At 45.2% G+C, this 21,099-nt stretch overlaps 1 protein-coding gene across 3 annotated transcripts; it reads right to left on the bottom strand.

Annotated features, from left to right (window-relative positions):
- Positions 1-164: 164 nt before the first annotated feature.
- MARVELD2 (MARVEL domain containing 2) lies at positions 165-20,987 on the bottom strand. Of its 3 annotated transcripts, XM_025447007.3 has the most exons (9): positions 20,880-20,986; positions 18,364-18,415; positions 18,101-18,211; positions 16,092-17,240; positions 12,775-12,810; positions 6,671-6,819; positions 6,238-6,409; positions 2,761-2,811; positions 165-1,941 (listed from the first exon to the last, which is right to left on the bottom strand). In XM_025447007.3, exons 4-9 carry the CDS (start codon positions 17,223-17,225, stop codon positions 1,819-1,821), a joined length of 1,665 nt encoding a protein of 554 aa, XP_025302792.3. In that variant the 5' UTR covers positions 17,226-17,240; positions 18,101-18,211; positions 18,364-18,415; positions 20,880-20,986; the 3' UTR covers positions 165-1,818. The 3 variants fall into 3 exon arrangements, with proteins under 3 accessions (XP_025302792.3, XP_035569827.2, XP_025302794.3); XM_035713934.2 differs by having other exon boundaries at positions 18,060-18,415; XM_025447009.3 differs by lacking the exon at positions 12,775-12,810 and having other exon boundaries at positions 18,101-18,415; positions 20,880-20,987.
- Between the last annotated feature and the right edge of the window lie 112 nt (positions 20,988-21,099).

Genomic DNA, 21,099 nt, shown 5'->3' with positions numbered 1-21,099 from the left:
TTTTTGCAAATAATGGGGGAGGAGGAAATCATCACCTGAACATCATGACCTACAGGTTTCCGATGACTTTCAGTTTGTTTTCTGATAATGGGGAATATTTTCCAGAACATGCCCAGTCAACATAGGAATGCTAGAAAAACAAACAATAAAGGGTACGCAGAAAAAACAAGTCGTCGAAATTTTAATATGCCCAGGTACTGACATGAAAAAATTTAAAAAGTTACAACATTAGTTTTCAAAGATTAACGCTTACAATTATAGTAGAATCAAGCTTCACAAAGTTAAACTTCTTTAACACTTCATTTCTATACGAACCTAACTCTTTAGAATCTATCAAAATGGCATTATTTCATGGTTTTGGGTTTTTTCTTTTTCCCCTTTTTAAAAAGTATTGGTGTGCTTAAGTGAAATGTTAACATGCGGCCCTAACATATAAAAAAGAAAGTGAAGCTGTTTCAGTTAAGGGGCTTCTAGAGGGGCCTTGCACTTTCTTAGGGGTCACCTCTCAAGACACTTAGGGCTGTAAGCTTACTCTGAGAGCCGCTGCATTAAAATATCAACAATAAACACTAAATGAGATTTCAGTGATAAAGAAAAACTAGGAAGTCCATTCAATATCCAACACTTCTTAGGCCTCTGGCTTTTCCAACTGCTTCTCTTTGGTTTCATTGCTTTAGAAAATTATTTAAACAGTAATTGTTCAGATGGCAGCTATGTTATACTTTTGTGCCTAGGAATCTGTCCGCAAGGTAGATGCCGCCGAATAGGATCCATTAACAACGACGTTTTAAAAACATTTTTTAAGGTAGTCCATTGTTCGTACTAATAGAAACAAAACACTTCTTGCAGATAAAGCGTCGCAGCCAAGATAATGCTTGGGAAGGTGAAGCATTACAATACATCAAAAGGACATTCTAAGTAAATGTAGGATTACGGAGTCTCAGCCAACAGGGGCAGGAGAGGCAACAGTGGTCACACAATCCCTGTCCTGGACGTGGACAGGAACGGCCAGGCTGTGGGGTCGGGGGACCTCTGTGATACTGACCTCAGTGGGCCCAGGACCACAGGGAAGCATCCACCTCTGGCAACAGGTGATAAGAGTTCTCGATCGCAGAAAAAGAAATCCATGAGACACATGGGCCTCCTGGGTAGCTGCTGGAGCTTGCTCATTAAGAACCCTTCCTTGGCAGTTTGTTCAAGTGACGATCGCTTCTGCAGTCTGCACCCTCTGATGGACTGTGTATAATGTACTGGGGTCTCCACTCAGTGCTTTCCAGACAGGACTCATTTCACCCTCAGAACAACCCTCTCCAAGGTAGGTACTCCTCTTAGGTCCATTTTTACAGAAAATAGGCACAGAGAGATGAGGTAACTTGCCTGAGATCATAAGACTTGAAAATGTTGATCTCGGATTCAAAGCCCTTTCAAGAGAAGGCAGGACACCTTGGCTTGGAAGAGAAATGTGTTCTAGAGAAATCCCAGGAGCCTGCCCGAGTTAAAGATGAAAAAAAGCAGCACCAGAAGTGATACTCTGTGTGCTCATCATGCTGTGAGGATGTGATCTCTAAACAAATTTTAATAGGATAGATATAAAACGTACACAGATGTAGCATTTCTTCCATCCTGAGTAAAGGCCCTCGGTAAATACGAATTTGTTTTGAAATGTCTGAAGTGAAATCGTACAAACATGGCATGATATACCAGCTAAATCAACTAGAAGCCGATGCAGGAAGCACTTGCTTCTCAGCACAGACTGGCACGAAAAGGACAGTAAATAAATATTAAGCTTAATATTAAAAAAGTGGTTTCAAATAAGGTTTAAGAATAACCTTGTACATTCCAATTCATTACTTTATCATATTCTTGGATTCTTTGCTTTATGTGAGAAAGTTTATTCTTCAGATAATCACAGCGTTCTTTTTTTCCCAGAAACGTGGGATCCTGGAAAAGAAACACAGCCATTATTTTAGACTCTAGTTTCCTCAGTGAAGAACCTAGAAAATGTAGATTATCATCCAGAAACTGACCCTTCATAGCAGATTTTCTACAACAGGTTTGAAAATCTTCCTAATAACAGTTATGCTCTCTGCATTGTTAAAGTAGATTTTATTTTTTAGAAAACTTTTAGTTTCACAGCAAAGTTGAGTAGGAAATACAGAGAGCTGAGACAACTTTAACCTTCAGTACTTTAAAATATATTAAAAGCAAATAATACATACGGAAAAGATGAATAAAAGCTCTCTCCAGCCTCTACTGACCTATGCAATTAAGGATGGAGTAAAAAACATAAAATAATTTTTTTTGAAGGAAGTGGCAGTGAAAAGTTCTATATTGGTGCTCCTTTCTCTAGGTTGCTAGAAACCAGGTTATAACAGAATGTGTTCAGGACAGAGAGGAGAAGAAAAAGCATTCAGGAGCCACTCCTATTCTCTAGTATGTAGCATCTGAAGAAATACTAAAAACAAACGACTTTAGCTGAAAGACTCTAAGGTTTGTCAGCTGACATCACTGTATCTGGAGAGGAACATACTTTGAAAAGAAAATGATTTTTTTAAAAAGATTGTATTTATTCATTCATTAGAGATGTAGAGGGGGGAGTACAGAGACAACAGGCAGAGGGAGAAGCAGGCTCCATGCAGAGAGCCCGATGTGGGACTTTGTGGGACTTGATCCCGGGTCTCCAGGATCAGGCCCTGGGCCGAAGGGAGGCACTAAACTGCTGAGCCACCCAGGGATCCCGAAGAAAATGGTTTTACTCACGTTCTTTTTTTTCTTAAACTCTTCATGGATTCTTGAAATTCTCTCATGTTCCTAAAAATAACATATTGTAGATACTTGAATTAAGACACTTGCTTTTACACAGATTGTCTCCTAGTATCTCAGCGTACACTGGGAATTAAAACAGGGAATAATTTGTATTGAAGACTATAATGAAAATATTCATGCACTAGAATTCGATGAACTGGATGACGATTAGGGGGCTTACTACCCGCCACGCACTGGGATCTAGGGGTGAACAAGAGAGAAGGACCCGCCCGCGTGAAACCTGAACTGAATCCCAGGGCCACTGCTTGCCACTTGTCTGACGCTCAAGCCTTTTATCCTAAGACTCCGTTTCCTTACTGAGGTGGAAATAATAACCCCAAGTGCTTCATAAAGTGGTGAGAAGGTTCACATATTTGAAATGGTCCTCGTACAGTCCTTGGTATGTCATAACCACATTACACACGGGGATTAAGCGGTTGAGACTATTCGACTTTCAAAAAATAACTAGTAAGGTTCCTTCTAAGTTTTACGGTACATATGAGATTTATTAATGGATTGAACAGTCTATCCAAAGGGAGCAGATTACTAGAGCAAGGCCCTCATTTATCCAAGGAAACTTGTGCGCTCGAGTTGTCGGACACTATAATAAATAAAATATAAAATATAATATTTTTAGTTCTACAAGCCTACCCTGAGAACATTTCTCATCACCCACCCAACATTCTTTTTGCAATATATTTTAGTTCTTCAAAGCCTCCTGCGTGAGCTTCATTGTGCTTTGATCTCGATGCCAGCATCAAGAATGACCCTGCTCATTCAGTTGTCACCTGTATGAAGAGGCCCTTAACTGGGAGTGGGCGGGCTGCCTGGGGCCAGGGGGTGCTGTGATGGAGACGCAGGCAGAGGTAAGGGCGGCAAAACTTTTCCTAGAGTCTGTCAGAGAAACTGAATTTAAGACAGCGAGGAGAAAAAAAAAAAAAGACAGCGAGGACCAGAGAGATGATTTTAAGCAATATTCCTATTTTATAGGCTTAGGAAAGTCATGCGGTAAACTTTTCAAGGGCACACAACCAGGTTTGTGAGAGAACTTGTGCCTCCACACCAGCCCGCTGTGCTGAACACCTTCCTGAGGCCCCGTTAGGAAATGAATGGGCCTTGCCAGCTGCAGCGGATGCCTGATGAGAAGTTGGCTTTCGTGATATAGTCACTATCTCTACTTTAGAGACGTACGTGATGAGACTCTGAGACTCGCTGTGGCCCTCGCGTTTGGCTACTTAGGTACTTACCATGCTGTGTGCAAACCAGAGGAAACGACGGTTGTTGATGCTGTATAGAAATATTGTGGGAGGACCCAGTCTCAGCCCCTCTCTAATGGGGACCCTGGCAGTCCTCAAAGACAGACCCGCATGCCCGAGACCTTGTCTACTACACAGAGCCCACAAACCAGAGCCCCGTGGGCTAGGCTCAAACTACATGGCACGATTGGATTGCTCCATGACATGTCTGTTAAGCAGCTTGCTCTCCCCAGCATGGGCCCAACCGGTTTCCTACAGCCTTGCTCAATCCTTCCTGCACTCCTCTGAGGGCCTATAAATTTGGGGGACCTTTTTGGACCTGTGGACCTTACTGACCCTTCAAATGGTACTAAGCAACCCTTGACCTGCAATATTTGCTGGATTTCTCCTGCTTCCTGGTACTGGCGTCTCATAGACAAAACCGTTCCTTTGCTCCAAGATTGGGAAAATGCTACTAGTCTAGGTATTTTCGCTTAGAGAACTTTGTAATTTATTTATTTATTTTTAAAGGATTTTATTTATTTATTCATGAGAATACACACACAGAGAGAGGCAGAGACACAGGCAGAGGGAGAAGCAGGCTCTATGCACAGAGCCCGACGTGGGATTCGATCCCGGGTCTCCAAGATCATGCCCTGGGCTGAAAGCAGCGCTAAACCACTGAGCCACCTGGGCTGCCTGAGAACTTTGTAATTTTTTAATTAATTTTTTAAAAATTTTTATTTATTTATGATAGTCACAGAGAGAGAGAGAGAGAGAGGCAGAGACACAGGCAGAGGGAGAAGCAGGCTCCATGCACCGGGAGCCCGACGTGGGACTCGATCCCGGGTCTCCAGGATCGCGCCGTGGGCCAAAGGCAGGCGCTAAACTGCTGCGCCACCCAGGGATCCCGAGAACTTTGTAATTTAAAGTGATTTAAATGTACACTGAAGGGACACCTGGGTGGCTCAGTGGTTGAGCGTCTGCCTTTGGCTCAGAGCGTGACCCCAGGGTCCTGGGTTCAAGTCCACATTGGGCTCCCCACGGGGAGCCTGCTTCTCTGCCTGTGTCTCTGCCTCTCTCTGTGTCTCTCATGAATAAATAAAATATTTCAAATAAATAAATAAATAAATGGGTGAATTTTATGGTATGTGAACTGTGTCTCAGTAAAAAAACGTACATCTGATAAAAAAAAAAAAATGCCGCTGATTATCAGGGCATTCCTCATTTCAGAAATCTTAAGATGAGAAACCCCCCACCAACTCCAGAACGGGACAGAAAGGGAGGGAGCCCCTGGTTTCCTCTGCCACCATGTCGGCGACCAGTCTGGTTGGGCCCAGCAGCTCAGATCTATGATCCATCCTCACGTACCATGCGCTCTTTGGATCTGGGGCAGTGACCACTTGGCCATCACTTAGCCCTGGACAATGCAGAGAAGGCATGACCACTGGATGCTCCCCCCTTTGTGGATAAATCTCTCTTGACTGATCTTAGTTTAAGCGTGCCATCGGTCTCCTTGGGGACCCTGATAGACTCAGTATGCATCTGAGGCAAACTCATAGTTTACTTAAATAAGAAAATAGGGGATCCCTGGGTGGCTCAGGGGTTGAGCGTCTGCCTTTGGTCCAGGGCATGACTCCAGGGTCCTGGGTTTGAGTCCCAGATCGGGCTCCCTGCATGGAGTCTGCTTCTCTTTCATCTTGTGTCTCTGCCTCTCTCTCTCTCTGTGTCTCTCATGAATAAATAAATAAAATCTTTAAAAAAATAAAAAGAAAACAATTGTTTTATGACTATTTAAACTATTTAATAATTGAGGGTAAAGGGACGCCTGGGTAGCTCAGCGGTTTGGCACCTGCCTTTGGCTCAGGGCGTGATCCTGGAGTCCTGGGATCAAGTCCCACATCGGGCTCCCTGCAGGGGGCCTGCTTCTCCCTCTGCCTGTGTCTCTGCCTCTCTTTCTCTGTGTCTCTCATGAATAAATAAAATCTTATAAAATAATAATAATAATTGAGGGTAAAAGACAGGAAACTACATAATGTGAATCGTAATCCTGACTCGTGTGCCCCTGAGGATCTCAAATAACTTTCCTAGACAGACAGCAAAGGCACAGGGTTCGTGTGGCCTCCCTGCCACCCATGGGAAGGTCAGATTCGATCCTTCCTCTGGCGGCTCCCCCCAGGTGGCTGCAGGCACTGACCTGTTGGTTTTCTGAACAACGCGGCAATCTGCTCATCACCGCATCCAGCTCATCAAACTTCCTCAGGACCGCCTGGACTTCGGCAGAGAGCTCTTTGTACTCCGAGAACTGGTCTTGGAACACAGCCTTATAGCGCTCCCGATCATCTTCTGTCTGAATCACAGGGTATTTTCTGAGTGGGGGCGAGAAAAGTTAACCAACGTTGTAACTTTTTCACTGAAAACAGGCTGAACCAGCAACAAGCTTAGCTTGCTCCTCCCTGGCCACGCAGTAGTATCTTCAGTTCAATATATTACCTCCTGGGCAACAGACAACTGTTTATATAGAAATGATTTTAAGCAGAGGGCATGGCCTTAGAGACCAACAGGAAGATGAAACGCCCATGTGGGGGTGTTTCTCTCTTTCTACCTCGAAGAAGGGTTTGGACACTCACGCCACATAGTCGGGCATCACAATGGGTTTAGGGATGTGGCCGGGAGGGATGTGCCCACTCAGGAATTCAGGTTTCATTTTTGTTGGTCTCAGTTCCTTGAAGTTAACCTCTTGGTCTCTCTGTCTGTCACCGGTGATGGCCACTTCACACTACAATTTGGGAGAAAAAGAGGATTTATTTGTAAACAGAGGCAGAGGGAGAAGGGGAAAAAAAGACCCACGAATTTATTCTTAGACGAAAACAGTGGGAAGAAGGTGGAAGCCACGATTAGTATTTCACTTGCGAAACGCATGCTTTATGGTCACAAAGCTGTTCTGAATGCCTTCGTGGCAGGTAAGGGGGACCACCTGACAGGTAAACAGCTGTGTGTGTGTCACATGCGGGTGATGAAATGTTAAATGTGGGGTCTTACACACTTTATTTAGGATTTATACCCCCAACTAGCTATAAGATAATACAAAACGTAGTTCAAAATTAGAAATTCAGGGGGATCCCTGGGTGGCTCAGCAGTTTAGTGCCTGCCTTTGGCCCAGGGCGTGATCCTGGAGTCCCGGGATGGAGTCCCATGTCGGGTTCCCTGCGTGGAGCCTGCTTCTCCCTCTGCCTGTGTCTCTGCCTTTCTGTCTTTCATGAATGAATAATAAAATCTTTTTAAAAAAATAGAAATTCAGGGGAAAGAGTGGAACAAGGCTCCTTAAGTGGAAAGAGGGAAAAAAAGGGTCCTGGGGAGCTGCATATGCACCAACCCCACGGAGTCCCCAAGTAGGTCGGAAAGGGAGGCAAGTTACACTGTTCTCACTGCCTGAGAAAGGAAAGCAAGCCAACCCGGAGGAAAGGCAGTGGAGGCCTTTCAGTTCTCCAAGAGTCCTGAACCTGTGGTGCTCTGATTGAAGTCTCCCCGATTGCCCAACGGGAAAGTTCCTTGAGGTCTTTTTGGTAAAAAATGGTACATTCAAGGGGTGCCTATGGGGTTCAGTTGGTTAAGCATCTGCCTTTAGCTCAGGTCACGATCACTGGGTCCTGAGATGGAGCCCGAGTCGGCTTCTCCATCTCCCTGTGCTGCTTCCCCCTGCTTGTGCGTGCGCGCTCTCTCTCTCACTCTCAAATAAAATAAAATAAAAAAATCTGTTTTAAAAAATGGTACATTCAAAACAGGAGAAATAGCACAAGATGAAAAGGCCCGGAGAGGAAGTTGTGGGCCACTGGCCTCCAAGTGCTAAAATACCGACGGACAGGAAGCAGGAGTGTCAACACCCAGGGGAACCCAGTCTGGAAAGGGCAGGCTGATACGCATGTGCAGCTTTGGGGAAAGGCTGTTCAGGGACCCCAATGGGCAGGGCCCAGAACACCAACCACACCGGTGAGGCTGGTGGAAGCCGGGACAGGGGTTTCCATTTTACGCTGGAAGCAGTAAGATTCAGAGAGGTTAAGTAAATTTTCTAGGGCCTCACAGCCAGGAAGTGGAAAAGCCATGGTTAAAACCCAGAACTTCGGGGCTCCTGGGTGGCTGGCTCAGTTGGTTAAGTGTCCGCCTTCAGCTCAGGTCATGACCCTGGGAGCTTGGGATCGAGTCTGGCATCTAGCTCCCTCCTCAGTGGGGAGCCCACTTCTCCCTCCCTCTGCACCCCCCACTCCCTGCTGCCTCGTGCTCTCCCTCTCAAATAAAATAAAATCTTTAACAGTAAAATAAAATGAGGGGAGCCTCTTCTTGGCTTCAATAAATGGATTTCTATTTCAAGGCATCCCTCTTTAGCTTCTAAATATTTAACAATCCACCTGCCACACAGCTGGTGGAGGGAGCCACTAGGGAGCAAGCCAACCCTCTTGAGTTTGGCAGCAGCCCCAGGTGTCAAGCTCAGATTTCTGGGTCAAAATCATAAACTCTGCCCAGGTAAAATTTTTTTCCCCTAGGTAAAGTTTTTCAAGCAGGAACTCTTCATCTTCTTTACTTGCCCAGCCCTGATTCTAAGATTCACTTTTTAATACAAAAAGGCACTGGGTGTTATTCTCTATGTTAGTAAATTGAACACCAATAAAAAAAATAAATAAATAAAATAAATAAATAAATAAATAAATAAATAAATAAATAAATAAATAAATAAAAAGGGAGCTTTAAGAAGTCAGATGATTTTCACCGGGACTATTTTATCTGCTTTAAATTTTTCTGTTTTTGTGCTCTTAAGATTTTTCTCCACTGTATTTGGGTGAAATATCACCGATCATCAGTTCAGAAATCCTCACTGAGGAAAAAAAAAAAAAAAAAGATCTGAAAGTACAGATAAGACAAAAGAATCAAAACCTCTTTAGGCTCTTCCTGGAAGGCTGCACTAGGCTCCAGCCCTGGGACGCGCCCCTCTCAAACAGTATTCCCGACTACAAACACACAGCCCCAGGTTTCACGGGACCTTTCTTTGCTTCTAGCGAAAACGAGTCTTGTCAGCAGGTATCAAGGAAACCTCAAGGGGGGTAAGAGAGAGTAATTAAGCACCAGGCTAAGTAATGGTATGGTTATAATTACTAAGCTTTTCAAATTAGAAAAAGAAAAAACAAACACGCTGAGGAGGGCGGTTGGGGGTTGGGCAAAATGGGTGAAAGTGAGTGGCGGGGGGGGGGTGGGGGTCCCCTTCCAGTGAACTTATTTAAGTCACAGGGATAAAAAGCCCAGCGTAAGGAATGTAGTCCGTGTAAGAGTTGTGTGGGGACGGATGGCAGCTACAGCCGCAGTGAGCACGGCATAAACGTCTAGAGAAGTCGAATCACCATGTTGTACGCCTGAAACTCACTTGTCACGCCTTGATTTGTCTGTCAACTTTTAGAAAGTCTTGTGAATAGGTGATAGCATAATCTGATGTCAGGGTTAGCAAGTCAGAGTGCTAGCATGAGGAAGCAGGTTTCATATCATCCTCAGGGACTGTCTTCTAAAGTCCTTTTCAGCTGGGTATTTTCCACGCAATCAGCATTATTTTAGGACTCTCACCGGGCTGCCATGCAGCCATGACGGTCATTCCCGGCCAGGGTGGGTTCACGGGTTTCCAGGTCAGTCCCTCTGAGAGGCAGGAGTTACTGAAGGGTTAAGGCAGTAGTACTGGCAACAGGGAATGAGTATTGGCCAGCATCTGACCAAGCCATTCCCATGATGACTCCCAACTGGGAGGAGGGCTCTCTTCATTTGGTCAACTTCACCTAGGTCTTTGTACTAATACTGGAAGGCAGCCATAGAGTAAATTAAGGAAGCTGTGCTTAAATCTCAAAGGGTTAGTATTATTAATGCTTTAAACATATGCTCTACCTTGCTTGTCAATTTTATTTGAAGTTGTTTATTAATTTAAATCGTTAAAAACTTAAAAAATTTTTGAAAAGGTAATATATACATACACCTGACATATAATTTGAAAGGCCAATAGGGTATATGATGAAAAGTTAAGTCTCCTTCTCCCCTGGCTTCCCACAGTTAGGTGGTGGCCCTCCTAAAGGCAGCTGCTTTCTTACTGTCTGTTGGCCTATCTACCTGTTATATAATAGTTTAAAAGTGAGCATCCGTTTAGCTTACTCTGATATTGAGTACCACTGAGTTACAACAAGCCTAACTGAAATGCACATCCTGACAGCAATAATATATAAATATCAAAAATTAACGCACAAGGGAATCAGGAAGTTAAAACAAAGTACAATAAGATCAAAGAAAAAGCCACAGGCACATAGTAATACCACTGTAACCATAGGAACAATATGCATAGTGCACTGGCGTGTAGCTCTAGGTCCATATTGCCTTGGGATAGAGGAAGTCCTCAGTCTTCTGTAGACCACCCGAGCCCAGCCTCATTTATCCCATCCTTGGTTAGTCAAGGCTGCTCAAGTATCATGATTTCTAAAGATTTATGGATCTCGGCAAGGCTCCACTGCAAACTGCAATTCAGATAACCTAAGTGTCAGAAGTAATTTAAGGCAACTGACCCATTAAAAACTCTGTCTAATTACAGTTCCCAAAAGGGATGCCTGGGAGGCTCAGTGGTTGAGCATCTGCTTTCGGCTCAGGGCGTGATCCCTGGGTCCTGGGATCGAGTCCCGCATCGGGTTCCCTGCATGAGACTGCTTCTCCCTCTGCCTGTGTCTCTGCCTCTCTCTCTCTCTCTGTGTGTCTCTCATGAATAAATAAATAAATCTTTAAAACAAAATTACAATTCCCAAAAGATGCTCTGACAATTAAAAATGCTGAGTTTGAGACATTATCATCAATAAATTGATTTCCCCAGGAAATAGCAGGGAACATAAATCTTTTATTTTATTTTATTTTTTTGAGAAACAAGTTTAGTTTTGTAGTTCTTGCTTACTCTCTATTCCACACATACACACACAGACACTTTGTCTATGGTTTTCTTTTCCACTAGATTTGTAAACTCCCAGGAAATGGAGATGATGCACCACATAGTATTCATATCACTAGCCCACCATCTAATTGGGACATAGCTTGTTCAAGGAATGAATGTCGACACAGATGTATTCACCACAATCCCTTGGACAAAGTGTCATCTGTCCACTCCAGAAATCCCTCACTTTACTGTGAACCAAACATTTTCATATAATATTTGTGCTGGAGAATAAAGTTGAAAACAAAAAAAAACCACCTATAAAAGGTATTTTCAAAATGTACGCACTTAAAGGACTTTATAAACAAGCAATCCAGGGATGCCTGGGTGGCTCAGCAGTTGGGCGTCTGCCTTTGGCTCAGGGCATGACCCCGGGGTCCTGGGATCGAGTCCCACATCGGGCTCCCTGCAGGGAGCCTGCTTCTCCCTCTGCCTGTGTCTCTGCCCCTCTGTGTGCCTCTCATGAATAAATAAATAAAATCTTAAAAAAACAAAAACAAAAAACGAGCAATTCAATAAAAAAATGGACTGGATACAAAAAAGTTAACAGGGAAGGAAAAGCCAACATAATACATGAAAAATGCTCAATCTCACTCCTTATAAGAAAAATGCACATTATAACTACCTTAGATATTATCGTTTTTCACCTATGAGGCAACCTGGCAGTCAAAACAAGCGTACACATTCATACAATGCAATACTATTTAGCTATAAAAAGAGAATCCAGTTCTTTATGTACCAGTAAGGAAACAGCTTAGAAACATAGTGTTACGAAAGAAAATATAAGGGCCATATCCATGTGTATGAGGTACTAGCATCTGTGTGTGCATGCATATATTTACACGTATGGGTAATATGAACGTACATCTGAAAGGAACCACAAGGCCCTGATGACACCAGTTCCTTCCAGTCGGGAGAGCTGTAAAGCTGAGGAACTGGCATGAGAGAAGACTTCGGACTAGAGACCCTTTGAATTCTAAACCAAGTAAACGCACTCCCTTTCCAAAGAAAAAGTTCCAAAGGCTGGATTCTCAACCTCTTACTTAGAAATAACGCCCAATATTTTAAAAAATGGACTTTTCAATGAGGTGAAATTTTGATTAAGATATATTAGGCATTTACATATACATAAATAATTGTAACGACAGCATCTCATGTAATCCTCTCAACAGACATGTGAGGTAGGGATTTATTGCTATTATTCCGACTTGACAAGAAATCAAGGCAAGGAAAGTGAGATACCTTGACCACTGCTGTGCTGTTAGTCAATTCTGGAATAGGAATTTTCTTCCTGCCACAACAGAATTTGGCATCATCTGGAAGTGAGCTGAGAAGGACGGCAAAGGACAGCAAAGGACAGCAAAGGACAGCAAAGAACTTTTAAAAAGGCTATGGAAAGTTCGAGAGAATCAGTTCTTCAGTTAAAAAAAATTAAGTATTAAATATAAAGAGAGCCAATTGCTCATGTGCATAATCTTTTTAACCCAGAGAATGAAAAGAAGCTACAAGAAGTATAAGAACTTACGGTCTTGCCCAATATACATTGTGTTTATGTCTAATTTGATCCTTTCACAATGAGAAAAAAAGCTCAAAGTTGAACTCAACATTCAGTTCGAGACTCAGTGTAACAGATTCGCTTTCAGAGACATAGTGAGGATCTGCTCCACAGGTCAACAGACCGGGGAGAAAGTATTTAGCAAATCTAGACATCAAATATAATGCGATCCTTATTCTTACCGTTTTCCTTTTTGATGGCAATGATGGTTCACTTACCTAGAACAAAAAAAAAAAAAAAAAAGAGTTAAAATGATTTTCTCAGAGGGTATGGGGCTGGTTGGAAATATTTTCATCCATTTGCATTTAAAGCCCAGTTGCCATTTCACAGACGTTGCTTCTCTACTTGACAGACGCTACTCCTCTGGATCCCGGTGTCGTCCAAGGGGCTACCAGACGTGGAGGGTGGGGGTTCACTCTAACTCCCTGCCAGGCGGGAACACACAGCACAGCTGGAATCACACACAGGACAGGGACTGACTACCAGGCAAATCGCGTTGAATCAGCTGGAGGCCACATTTATTCTTGGCTCCTATTACCTTGTGTAATTAGTTTGAAACAGTCATAGTCATAAAGTTAATAGGGGAAAAAAACCCTACAGGCCGTTATAAGTTCTCACTTTTAAGAAGTCACAGCAACACAGAGACTGGCACAAGCTCCCACGTGAGAGGTAACTCAAGTCTTTTTTTTTTTTTTTAAGATTTTATTTATTTATTCATGAGAGACACAGAGAGAGAGAGAGAGAGGCAGAAACAGGCAGAGGGAGAAGCAGCCCCCATGCAGTGAGCCTGATGCGGGACTCGATCCTGGAACCCCGAGGTCACGCCCTGAACCAAAGGCTCAACGACTGAGCACCCCCAGGCGTCCCAAAATTTTAAATTCTTTATTTTGTGTATGCAGAGGTGAGTTTAAGAAATAGGCTTAATGTGCTGCGATGAATTTTTAGAAATAACTTGATTCTATGTGGAGTTCTACTGGGATTAATATATTTTGTGACAAGAGAGCATGGATCACGTTGAAACAATGTTGAGGTTCTTCCTATAACACATTAAAGTATCTTTCATACAACCAGGAAAGTTTTTCCTTGTTATGCATAAGATTCATGCAAAAGATTAGACACAAAATGTATAGGTCAGTGAGTAAATAAATAGGTTACTGAGTGAATAAAGACAGGATTTCATTTTTATCTACAGGTTTGCCTATATATATATATATATATATATATATATATATATATAAAATTTATAATTATACAGTATGTAGGAAATCTTTGAAAAGCACAAAAAGAAAAACGCACACAATATATTGACTTAAAATTAAGAAAAAATTAATAAGATATTTTTGGTAATATAGAAATTTCTGATACAGGGGCCCCTAGGTGGCTCAGTGGTTAAGCACATCTGCCTTTGGCTCAGGGTGTGATCCTGGGGTCCTGAGGTCGAGTCCCCCATCAGGCTCCCTGCAGGGAGCCTGCTTCTCCCTCTGCCAGTATCTCTGTCTCTCTCTGTCTCCGTGAATAAAATCTTAAAAAAAAAAAAAAAAAGAAAGAAAGAAATTACTGCTACACACTCCTCCTTAGAAGAAAACAAAACATTAACTTATTTCAGGGTATAATGAAGCTAAAAGAACACACTCTTAACATTTTTGCTACTCTTCAAATAAAATAATTTTATTATATGTGCTGCCGAAGCGAGCACTCAAATAAAATAATTTTAAATATGGCTTTTGTAGAATCTGATCCTCCAGGTATTATTATTATTATTATTATTACTAATTATTATTATTTCTCCTATTTAATTAGTTAAATCCAGAAATAAAAACAAGTGCCAGGCTCCCATTCTAATTTGGGTACACTCATCTTCCCCCAACCCCCAAATAAGAATAAAACATCCAAATGCCTGGGCAAGTGTTCACAGTGCATGTTCACTGCAACTCAGCCCTCAACACTTAAAAAAAAAAGAAAAGGGGATCCCTGGGTGGCTCAGCGGTTTGGCGCCTGCCTTTGGCGTAGGACAGGATCCTGGAGTCCCGGGATCGAGTCCCGTGTTGGCTCCCTGCGTGGAGCCTCCTTCTCCCTCAGCCTGTGTCTCTGCCTCTCTCTCTCTCTGTCTATCATGAATGGATAAATAAAATCTTAAAAAAAAAAAAAAGAAAAAGAAAAAATGTGGATCCCTGTATTCTTCTTAATTTTAGTCACCGAAAGAGAGCGGCACTCATCGTAACCTGTAAATGAACACTTTCCTCCGATAACTGAAAAGGTTTTTTTTTTTTAATTTATTTTTAATTAACCTTTGCTGCACTCAAGCATCCACGCTGTCTTCAACCTTTTGCTTCCACGAGGACACGTTTACTGTACTGAAAACGGTATTATTCTCCGATGCAGAAATCGGGTAGCCGTTTTGCTCCCCTTGGGCATCGCGGCGGCAATGGTGCAGCCAATGAACCATAGATCGGATTACACATCTGGGACCTGCCTGGGGTGTCAACGACAAGTGACATGGCAGTGGCATGGGCCGTCCCACGGAAAGCAGGTTGGATACGGGGAGCTAGGAGTTTCGAATTTCAGATCGTATAAAATAAAAATTAAAATTAAAATTAAAATTAAAAAGAAAAAAGAAAAGAAAAATGAGGGGATCCCTGGGTGGCTCAGCAGTTTGGCGCCTACCTTTGGCCCAGGGCGTGATCCTGGAGACCCGGAATCGAGTCCCATGTTGGGCTCCCTGTGTGGAGCCTGCTTCTCCCTCTGCCTGTGTCTCTGCCTCTCTCTCTGTATCTCTCATGAATAAATAAATAAAATCTTTAAAAAAAATTAAAAATGATAAAATAAATAAAATAACAAATAAATAAAATAAAGTAAAATAAAATAAAGTAAAATAAGACAAATAAAATAAAGTACAATAAAACATAAAATAAAGTAAAATAAAATAAATGAAATAAAATAAAATAAAGTAAAATACATAAAATAAAATAAAACAAATAAAATAAAGTAAAATAAAGGAAATGAAATAAATAAAATAAAAGTAAAATAAAGCAAATAAAATAAAATAAAGTAAAATAAAACAAATAAAATGAAATAAAATAAAAAACAAAGTAAAATAAAGCAAATAAAATAAATAAAATAAAGTAAAATAAAACAAATAAAATAAATAAAATAAAAAAAACAAATAAAGTAAAATAAAGTAAAATAAAGCAAATAAAATAAAATAAATAAAAAACAAATAAAACAAAAATAAAAAAATAAATGAAATAAAATAAAGCAAATAAAATAAAATAAATGTAATAAAGTAAAATAAAGCAAATAAATAAGTAAAATAAAACAAAATATATGAAATAAAGTAAAATAAAATTAAAACAAAACAAAATAAAAATAAATTAATAAACAAATAAAATAAATAAAACGAAATAAAATAACACAAGGGCTTTTATAAACACCTTGTCTTGAGGACGAGGCGTTTCGCGGGAGCGGCCCACCGGGAAGGGGAAGGGCCCGCAGGTCTCACCTCCCGCGGCTCCAGGTACTGCCTGTGCCTCCGGGCCACCTCGTGCCTCCACAGCTTCAGGCAAACCAAGGCTCCGATGAGGTAGACGATGGTGATGCCGAAGAGGAAGATGAGGGCGGCGACCTGGCCCCCCTCGACCCGGCAGAGCAGCGCGTTCATGGGCGTGTTGAACAGCGGGTAGGAGCACAGGCCCCCGCGGTTGGTGTCGTTGACGTACACGATGGCCGCGGCCATGTACAGGATAAACAGGGCGACGTTAAGGGCGAACTCCGTGAGGGGCCACCAGCTGGAGTCCAGGAGGATGGCCCGGTAGTAGGTGGTCATGCCGAGCACCAGCACGCCGACCGTGCTGACCCAGGCCAGGCCGGCGACCACGAGCACGAAGGGGGTCCTGGGGCCCCCGTAGTAGTAGCCGCCGCCCAGGCCGCCCAGGCCGCCCGCGCCGCCCAGGCCGTAGGGCTGCCCGTAGCCCACCAGGTTGTACCACTCGCTGTCCTTGTACAGGTAGGCCGTGACGCAGGCGAACACGCCGGCGCCCAGCAGCAGCTCCAGCACGCCCAGCACGCGCAGCAGGCCGGCCCACGACTTCATGAAGGAGTACCTCAGGCGCAAGTCCTCCTCCCGCTCGCTGCTCGAGCGCGCGCGGCCGCCCGGCCAACTGCAGGCGTCGGGGGCCCAGGCGGCCTCGGCGTCGCCGGCGTCTCCGTGGGACGCCCCGCGAGGGCCCGGCGGGGACGGGGAGCCGCGGCCGGGCCGCCGGGCGGGCCTCGCAGGAGAGGCCGGCGGGGAGCACTCCACTCCGTCCGAGATGTACCCGACGTCAGACCCCGCCCTGCCCCACCGCGGGGCCGCCTTCCCTCTGAAGAAGTTCTTCCAGGACTCCGGGACGAAGCGCCTCACGGGCTTGAGATCCGGGGCGATGGCCGGCTCCTCCGTGTCACTTGAGTAGAAGTCTGGGCCGAAGGGCGGCTGTAATGGGAGAGGGGGCGGCGGCAAGGGATCGGCGCTCACCGCCAGCTCGCTGTCGCCGAGCGTCCGCAGGGTACCTGTGGGGCCGTCGCCGGACGGGGACTCCCTTGGGACGCCATCGTAGTGCCTGTCCCGACTCCTGGACCTTCCATCATCCGATGACATTGGTGACCTTTACACCTGTGGCCGAGATTAAAGTCATCGCTCATGCCCAGTGAGTCATTCTTTCAGGTAGGCTTGGTTTTATTCATTTTTTTTAAGATTTTATTTATTTATTCACAAGAGATACACAGAGAGAGAGAGAGAGTGACAGAAAGGCAGAGGGAGAAGCAGGCTCCATGCAGGGAGGCGGAGGTGGGACTCGATCCTGGGACCCTGGGGTCACGACCTGGGCCAAAGGTGGCACTAAACCATTAAGCCCCCCAGGGATCCCCTTGATTTTATTCACTTAATGGCAGACGACCATATTTAGGGAACCAGTATGATCATGTCTGATTGTGTCGAGACATGTAAAAATGAGAACATAAACTATTTTAAACATACCTCACATAGGAGCCAGGGATATCATCATTGTTCTCTATGATTTTAAGGGCAGTCAAAATTAAGATCTTAGTTCTGTTTTTTTTAAGATTTTATTTATTCATGAGAGACACAGAGAGAGAGAGAGAGAGAGAGAGAGAGAGAGAGAGAGGCAGAGACACAGGCAGTGAGAGAAGCAGGCTCCACGCAGGGAGCCCAATGTGGGACTCGATCCCTGGTCTCCAGGATCACACCCGGGGCTGAAGGCAGGCACTAAACTGCTGAGCCACCCAGGGATCCCCAAGATCTTAGTTCTGAGTGAAAACATTGATAAGTCTAATTTACCTGTGAGCCCTATGAACAACAAAGGGCAGAAACCATACAAGAAGCTGAATTTTAATAATGCAGGATCCCAAGACACCCCCAAGCAGAATCCTTTCCCGAAACATCGAAATCAAAATATTTAATAGTTGAGCATACCAGAGTCTGATGGGTCAGCAAATACTCTTCATTCCCCTCACCTCAAATCCTGCTCTGGAATGGCCCGGGAGACGCGGTCCGTTACACACAGGGATTGAAGCCCTTTTTTCTGAAGTCAGGAAAGTCCGTTTAGGGGAGTTGTGGCTTCCCCTCTAAAATATGAATACTTGATATTAGATTTAAAAAACTGAATTGTGAGAGGGGGAAAAAAATCACTGAAGGTTAAGATTCCACAAAAGTACAACACAGAGCCACCATGTACATCACGTGTGGAAATCTTTATAGAGCAGTCACCCAAAGGCACCTTGTTGCTGCACGGTGACACTCAAAAGTATCTCAGAGGGGCTTTGATCCACCTAAAAAATAAAGCAGAGACGGGATGAGCACTGGGTGTTATGCTATATGTTGGCAAATCGAACTCCAGTAAAAAAAAAATATACAAAAAAACCCACATCTTGTTTTTCAAAAAAATTTAAAAAGTGCTTTAAGCAATAAAAAATAAAAAATAAAGCAGAGAAAAAGCACTTTTCCTACACCTGTTGATTTCCTTCACAAAACCAGCCACTTTCTGTCGACAAAAAGAAGGACACTCTTCGCTAATGTAACTACGAGGTTTAAGGCACAATGAATTTCTCTCTCACGTTGCTTAGAAGCGAGCACTTACTGAAAACGCACTGGGCACGTAGCACTGTACTTGGCACCATGAAGGTCTCAAAGTTTAACTGGAGCATCTCACCTTTGTGGTGTTGAACCGCTTAGAAATTCCTAAGGCTTTGGTTTTTTTGTTTGTTTGCTTTTTTTTTTTTTTTTTTAACTGAGAGAGAGAGAGAGAGAGCAGAAGGAGAGGGAGGGGGAGAGAGAGAATCTTAAGCAGGCTCCACGCCCGATGTGGGGCTCGGATCTCACAACTCTGAGATCATGACCAGCTCGAGTGCCCCACTAAGGCTTTGTTTCACATTGTAAGATGGGAACCTATCACTCAACGAATATTTACCAAACACCTGCCATTACACCAGACGTCCTAAAAGTGCATCCATGAACAAAACCAACGGAAATTCCTGCACTCATGGGACTTAAATCTCAATGGGGGATGGAGGGAGGATTCCAGATAAACAGATAAGGGAAATGAAATACACCGACTGGACGGTAAGGAACAAAGAATGCTGATTAAGAAAAGCACTTTGCCGGCAGGGTTTATACAATTTTAAATAGAATGACCTGGGACGTCTTCATAGAGAACGTGACGTCTGAATGTAGAAATGAAGGGGGGAAGGAGGAGGCCAGGCAGGCATCAGGGGAAGTGATCCAGGCAGATGGAAAAGCTAGTGCAAACGCCTTGCAGCAGGAGTGCCTGGCAAGTTCAAGACCTATGAAGCCCTGCAGGCCAGGGGGAGAGCAGAGAGAGAGAGGGTAATTGGCAGAATTAAGTCCACCTGAATTATTAGGGCCTCGAAAACAAATGGGAAGGGTTTTGGCTTTTGCTGGGAGTGAGAGAAGTCAACAGCGCGTTCTGAGTAGAGCAGTGACACGATGTGACGTGTTTTAGCAGGATCAGTCTGGATGCTATGTCCACAGCATACTCCGGGAGACAAGGGGCCAAGAGGCCTCTGACTTGGTCCAGTGGACCATGGTGGTAGCAATGGAGATAGAAAGAATTCGGGTTTTTTTTTTTTAACGCAGGGGATTAGAAAGGTTTAATTATAGAAAATTTCAATCAGGGGATCCCTGGGTGGCGCAGCAGTTTGGCGCCTGCCTTTGGCCCAGGGCGTGATCCTGGAGACCCGGGATCGAATCCCACGTGAGACTCCCGGTGCATGGGGCCTGCTTCTCCCTCTGCCTGTGTCTCTGCCTCTCTCTCTCTCTCTCTGTATGACTATCATAAATAGGTAAATAAATAATTGAAATACGGTTTTGCTATGAAAAGTCGAACCAAAAACACAGAAGTAAGGTGAGCAAGTCTTACAGACGTCAACCTGTTTGACGCACATGCGTCTAAAGGAGATCCCATCGCTTACTTCCCCACACCAGTAAAAAAAAAAAAAAAAAAAAGAGTGCTCCGGGCTCTAATGGATTCACCTTATCTTCACCTGTGCAGAGTGGCGCATCTGGATTAGAACACCTTATCGAGGTTTAAGGGAGAAAAATGATTTTTAAATAAAAAGCAGAAAGTCAATGTGAAGAATCATGGAATAACAAAAGACGTGCTCTTCGACGGGTCGGCCACCCCGCCCTCACCGCGGCCGTCGGGGCGGGCACCGGGGACCGGGCTGCCCTCCTCGGGGACGCCGGGCTCGGAGCCGGAGCCGGAGGCCGCACGGACCCAGGGGCGGGTTAGCGCGCCGTGAGGCTCCGCAGGGCCCAGGGCAGCGGGAGGCCCCGGGGGTGCTCACGGCCCAGGCGCGATCGGCAGGACCCTGGGGTCCGCGCGTCCCACACACCAGCCCCTTTGCAGAGCCGACGGGACGCCCCAAAGCGAACGGAACTGAGTCGGCGCGCAGGCCGGGATCCCAGGACCCCAGCGCCGGGATCTCCGCCCCGTGCACCTGCCCGCGGCGCACCTGCCCCGGCGCCGGGCTCCCCCCCCCGCCCCTCGCACCTGCCCCCAGCGCCGGGCTCCCCCACCCCCGCGCACCCGCCCGCGTTCCTCGGCGAAGGCGGGCTGCGGGAGCCCCTGCGCGTCGGCCCCGCTCCCCCGGGCCTCCCCTCTGACCGGCCTCGGCCGCAGGCTACGGCGGGGCGGAGGGACGAGCGCCGCGGGCCTCTGGTCCCCACCCGCGCACCTGTGGGGGCCGCCGGGCCCCTCCCCCCGGGTCCACTCACCTGCGCGGCCGCCGGGAGGAGCGCGCACGCCGCCCGCCGCACGGAAACCGGGCTCCGCTCCCGGGGCGGGGCCGAGGCCAGGGCGCCCCGCCCGGCTTTGTCAGCCGGACTCCCGCTCGCTCGCGGCCCGGAGGGGCGGGCCCGCCCCGCACCTCGCTGCGGCGGCGCCGGGCCCAGCTCCGCCCGCCGAGGCGCCGCCCACGCACCCCGGAAAGGCCCG

This window comes from Canis lupus, chromosome 2, assembly GCF_003254725.2.
Source record: "Canis lupus dingo isolate Sandy chromosome 2, ASM325472v2, whole genome shotgun sequence".
NCBI classification, from domain to species: Eukaryota; Metazoa; Chordata; class Mammalia; order Carnivora; family Canidae; genus Canis; species Canis lupus.
This window is presented reverse-complemented; position numbering and strand designations above follow the sequence as displayed.